This window comes from Copadichromis virginalis, linkage group LG22 (genome assembly GCF_057382275.1).
Source record: "Copadichromis virginalis isolate Kocher_CV1m ecotype Utaka linkage group LG22, C_Virginalis_male_GT1.1, whole genome shotgun sequence".
Lineage (NCBI taxonomy): Eukaryota > Metazoa > Chordata > Actinopteri > Cichliformes > Cichlidae > Copadichromis > Copadichromis virginalis.
The window spans coordinates 22,893,046-22,898,653 of NC_140638.1; the positions used below are offsets into that span (position 1 = coordinate 22,893,046).

Sequence of the window (5,608 nt, forward strand, 5' to 3'; positions counted from 1 at the left end):
ATGTAAGTTTACCAAAGAAACAAAGCAAACGTGCAAATTCAAACTTTTTAAAAATCATCTGTCACAGAGAAATTCTAGAAGCAGCGACATTTTCTCTTACTTGTAAAACATTACACCTACTTAAGATTAACATACCGACCACGTAACCGAACACAAATACTCTCAATCTAGTGCTTTCCACAATAATTAATAAACAATCAGCACCAATTAAGAACAAAATGATTCTGTAACTATTCTTGCAGCCATACATTAATAGCAAAAACAAGTCACTAATGAAAATCAGTTTACCCTGTACTCATTCAAGCACAGGCAAGAAAGGAGCAGCTGAGGGAACGTGTGGAGCATGTGGAGGTTGTACTTCTGCTATTTATATGTGGCAAAACTGTCAGATTGTCACAATAGGGAAAACAAAAGCGCTGACGCTGTTTTAGTTTAGGCGTGTAACGGCACACGTATTTGTACTTTGGACTTTTCAGGTTTAATGACTTTTTTCCCCAAACGATTACTGTCAGAAGTGTAATTATGATGACTCGAGAGCTCGAGTTCCTCCCAGAACATTTTGGCAAGCACCACAGTATGCTAAGATGGTTACTCTTTAAGATGTACTGACACTATGCAGTTTACATTAATCCTGTACAGTGTAGAAAACCACATAATACACTTTAATCTGGCTTACTTCACAGGGGGAACTTGAGACCTCCTGGCTGACAATCATTCAGTATATGACTAGCCAGTGTCAGGACTTCATACTGAACACAAACACCAGGAACCCCACTTGTGAAATTAAGTGGAAAAAGATTATAATATAAGTATTTTCTATTGTTTTCTCTGCTACAATAAAACATGCTTAAACTAAAGTACTACTGAACCATGGATTTTTTGTGTTCTTCCACCTCTATCATACTCTAATAGCCAGTATGACCAGCTGCATCAGAGATGAGAGGACGCTATGCGTTCAGCCTCCCTTTCTCTGATTCTGTGTGACCTCTCCAATCAAATGAAGCCATCATTTTTCATCAGCACTGATTGTTGCTTTTCCTTCCACATACAGTTGATTGCCCACTTTTGCTTGTTCATCAGCATATAAATATTACATGTTTAGCCTCATCACTCTCAACCTACAGAGCATCCCCCACATTTACCCTTATAAAGGAGGGCATAATAGTCCTATACGACTGTTTTCTACAATGGTTGATTAAACAGAACATTTCAGTAACTTATTTTGTCACTGCTCTGACATTATACCTGTCTGGTGGTATACAAAAATCAACAGTTTCAATCTTTTATATGTTTAAAAAATAAAAAGGCATAATAAAAATAATACTAATGTTTTATTATTGTTTTATTTCATTTTTACAATGAAAATGACCAGTGTGAAATGTTCATTTTTTAGTAGCCCAACAGCTTCCTTTCTTCTCTAGTGTTATGTTGTTTTTTTCCACTATTATCCCTCCACTGCTGTTGTTGAGCCTGTGAGAACACTGCTTGATGTCAGAATTGGTATCTTGCCACAGAGGTGGGAAAGAGGGAATGAGATTTGTGGCCTCTCTAAGGGATCGGCCTGATTGTGGCAGAAAGTAAGCTTCAATTTTGCTCTACATTCTTGACACTGGCTGGTACTTTTAATATCAATATTCCCTCATCTAATTCTAGGCTTCAGAAACTTAAAGTCTACCCTATACAAGCCCCAAAACCAGCAGAGACCAAAGATATTACATAAACCCCAGCTAAGCTCTGGTGAAATTTAAAACAGGAGGCTTGGTTAAAATTTTGAGGTACCTTTTGCAAAAAAGTGTAAAAATGCCAGTAAACAGGCTGTCAGATTGCATATATTGGTACAAACACAAGCTCACAAAAAAGGAAAAAATGTCAAATGCACGTTTCATTAACATCATGAAAAGGTCTATTTTAACCCAAAACATGTTATTTTTCTTGACTAACCAAATAGCTAATATTGTAAGAACTAGGGATGGGTACCGGTATCGGTTCTGACAAAAACGGTAGTAACCAGACTGAAAAGCAGTGCACATTTCGGTGTTTTATTGTCCTAAGATGTCATACACTTTGGATTCCAGCCAATCATTTTACCTTTAGTAGGCGGGCCCAGCTCTTTTAGAGCAGAGCTACAGATTAAAAATGCCCAAAGTGAAGTGGTCAAAAGTCTGGCTGTACTTCACAGCAAAAGATGCAAACTCAGCAGCCTGCAACAAGTACTTTAAGGTGATTCCATAATACTGTGCAAAGAAGGTAACACCTCGAATCTGATGAAACACCTGGCGACGTATAGCATTTTGTTAAAAGCCGAGAAATGTGCCGTATTTGATAGCTTGCTGCGAGACCTAACACTGTGCACATCTACTGCGCGTGGGTTGCCTGTTATCTGACCCGGAGTTAGCAACATCCCCCAAAAACCCGAAGAGGAGAGTCCTGGCCCCTAGCCCTGCCAGTGTAGCAGAAATGATGACGGGTGATGATGGCAGCAGCAGCCGTTCTTCTCTGCGTGAGTAGGTTATTGTTGTTCGTGTGTAATTTACGTTGAGTAGGCTAACCATGTTATTAAATTAATGCATGTAAGGTGAACTAGCTAACAACATCGTAGTTACATGCAGCTGTCTTCTTGTTTGATGGCAGATACTCCCTTCACCCTGGCCAAAAAGGCTAAAATGACCAAAGAAAAAGTGGAAAACAGTTAAACATGAGAGGTTTTTGGACAAAGTTTGTTTTTTCCATTGTTTAAGCACTGCTTCCAGCCAAGAGTGATGCCATATATGCCCCATAGCTGCAGAAAAGGCTAACATTGTTATCTTTTTACAAAAAAACAGCTGAACATGAGAGGTTTTTGGACAAAGTTTGTGTTCTCCATTCTTTAAGCACCGGTTTGAGCACCGTTTAAGCACCGGCACCATTTCAAAAGTACCTGTTTGGTACTGGTATCGGATAAAACCTAAACGATACCCATCCCTAGTAAGAACAGCAAATTACACACAGAGCAATATAAAATAACTAATAGAACAATAAGAAGCAAAGTAAGTAAATTTTAAAAAACAACAGGAAAAAATGCAGCATATAAAGAAAAAGAGCTGAAAAAATATTAAATGTGGGAGTGTGTCAGGGTCCTGGGTCTGAGCAACCCAGGATCCCTGAGCAGTTATGAATTATATTATTATTATTATATGTATTTTGGTGTTGCTGCTGCTCTTCTCCATGCTTGTAGATGTGAGTGTGTGTGTGTGTGTGTGTGTCTGCGGGTATGCTTGGAGGATGGAGCTCAGCCACCTGCAGGCCTGAGGGGTGTGGCCCTGCGGAAGGACTGGCCACACCCAAAGTCACACACCTGCTGCTGATCAGGCCTCGTCGGGGGAGCTACTTAGGAGAGAGTTGGAGCTCCCACCGACGCGGGATCATTTCCTTGAGACTCCACGTTAGTCGTCCCATTGAATTGAGTTAATGTGTGTAAGTGTATGCCCGCGGTTATTTGTGTCCTGACGGCTGCGTCTATTGTTTCCCGCAGGAGGAGCGTGGAAGGCACGAAGAGCAGCGAGCACCGGGGGGTGCTGACACGGGAGCGGAGAGCACAGAGACACGAACTATTCACGCAGAGACACGACACGGGAGTCTGGGAGAACACGGGGATTTATTGTTGTTTTTGTTCCACTCTGTAAATAAACACACTGTTTATACATAGAGCACCGCGCCTGGGTCCTCCTTCCCCACATCCCCACGGTCTGCTAGCCAGACCGTGACAGAATGATCCCGCCACTTATGGACCCAGCGGTCTCCAAGGAGAGGCTCAGGAGGGAAATTATGGACAAAGTGTACCGCATGTGTGACTTATGGTGGGAGAAGCCTGCGGAAGGTTCGCGTCACGCCGTGGAGAGGCGGCTGCAGGAGATGCTTTTTAAATTCCCCTGGCTGGTGGACTCCCTTAATGCGGTGGTCCTGGACTTCCTACTTTCCACCCTCCACCTCCACTCTCCTCCTCAGGCTGCCCACCAGCTCGGACAGCTGGTGGATTCACTGCCTGAGACGCCGGCCCCGACGCCGACACGGAAACGACGTTCGCGCCGCCAGCGTTCCTCACCGCAGCTAAATCCACAGACATCTCAACAGCCGGCTGTGGTGAGTCATATGGACAATTCATCGTCACTCACCTCAACTGTTTACTCTGGAGCTATGTTTATACGGTCAGCTGCCCAGCCGGTAGCCAAAGCGCAGCCCGCGGCCCAGCTGGTCGCTGTACCTCAGCCTATCGCCCGGCTAGTGATCCAGCCGTCACCTGCTGAATCATCCCCCGCGACATCTACTTCACCGCTTACCGTTTCATCCTGTTCACCATCCACATCACACGCTCAGCCATCTTCTCCACCAGCAGCAGCCTCCATTCCACTGCCCACTCCAGCGGCCTTGTCCGGAGAGAGCGACCTCACCCGCGTCCAACGCCTGATGGACTGGGTAACTCACACCACCAACACAAGGGCAAGAGTGGTGGGGTTAAACGCCATCGAGGCACTCCTGGAGGGAAACCCCTACCTCGGCCAGCTCAAGGGAGTTTCCGCCTGCCTTTGCACCCTGCGTAAAGCCCGGGGGGTAGTGCAAGCTCGGGAAACCTCAGACTTCGTCCAGCTGCAGCAGGAGCTCAGCATGCCCGAGCAGGAGCTCAGCGAGCCGGAGGAGCCCGCACCGTCAGCTGAGGCGCTCAGCGAGCCGGAGGAGCTCAGCATGCCCGAGCAGGAGCTCAGCGAGCCGGAGGAGCCCGCACCGCCAGCTGAGGAGCTCAGCGAGCCGGAGGAGCTCAGCATGCCCGAGCAGGAGCTCAGCGAGCCGGAGGAGCCCGCACCGCCAGCTGAGGAGCTCAGCGAGCCGGAGGAGCCCGCACCGCCAGCTGAGGAGCTCAGCGAGCCGGAGGAGCTCAGCATGCCCGAGCAGGAGCTCAGCGAGCCGGAGGAGCCCGCACTGCCAGCTGAGGAGCTCAGCATGCCCGAGCAGGAGCTCAGTGAGCCGGAGGAGCCCGCATCGCCAGCTGTGGAGCTCAGCATGCCCGAGCAGGAGCTCGGCGAGCCGGAGGAGCCCGCTCTGCCAGCTGAGGAGCTCAGCGAGCCGGAGGAGGAGCTCTCGCTGCCAGCCGAGGAGGAGCTCTCGCTGCCGGCCGAGGAGGGTCCCGCTCGGCCGGAGGTCAGCGGACCGGAGGGACCTCCACGTCTAGCGCGGCCTCCTCGCCGTCCACGTCCGGTGCGTCCACGTCAGCGATCGGCGCGTCATGGACCTGTTGCCACGCCTCGCTGTTGCTCACCGGAGCAGCGACGTTGCCATCGGACCCGTGGCAGGCCGCCGGAGGGGCAGCGCCGCCGCCACCGGACCCGTGGCAGGCCACCGGAACCGTTCCACCGCCACCGGACCCGTGGCAGGCCGCCCGAGGAGCAGCGCCGCCGCCACCGGACCCGTGGCAGGCCCCCTGAACTGTTTTGCTGCTGCCGCCGGACCCGGGGCCGTCCGCCGGAGCTGCTACGTCGCCGCCGTTGGGCTCGAGGTAGGCCCCCTGAACTCTCTTGTTGTGTTGATGGGCCGCCTGTGACTGTTTGTGGCGTCTTTTCGTTTTCTTTTTGCACCG

The 5,608-nt window shown here is 49.2% G+C and overlaps 1 protein-coding gene and 1 long non-coding RNA gene across 2 annotated transcripts in view; both read left to right on the forward strand.

Moving 5' to 3' along the window:
* Positions 1-3,130: 3,130 nt before the first annotated feature.
* On the forward strand, positions 3,131-3,686 carry LOC146683378 (uncharacterized). Its single transcript, XR_014917719.1, has 2 exons — positions 3,131-3,421; positions 3,512-3,686. It is a non-coding gene; the product is annotated as an uncharacterized LOC146683378 (long non-coding RNA).
* A 58-nt stretch (positions 3,687-3,744) lies between these two features.
* Positions 3,745-5,608, forward strand: part of LOC146683379 (uncharacterized) — a 2,036-nt gene continuing 172 nt past the window's right edge. Inside the window, exons 1-2 of the mRNA XM_085446843.1 lie at positions 3,745-4,200; positions 4,270-5,608. The exon at positions 4,270-5,608 is cut by the window's right edge and continues 172 nt beyond it. Coding sequence (XP_085302969.1) covers positions 3,748-4,200; positions 4,270-5,608 — 1,792 coding nt within the window. The 5' untranslated portion in view covers positions 3,745-3,747. The remainder of the gene's footprint in view (positions 4,201-4,269) is intronic.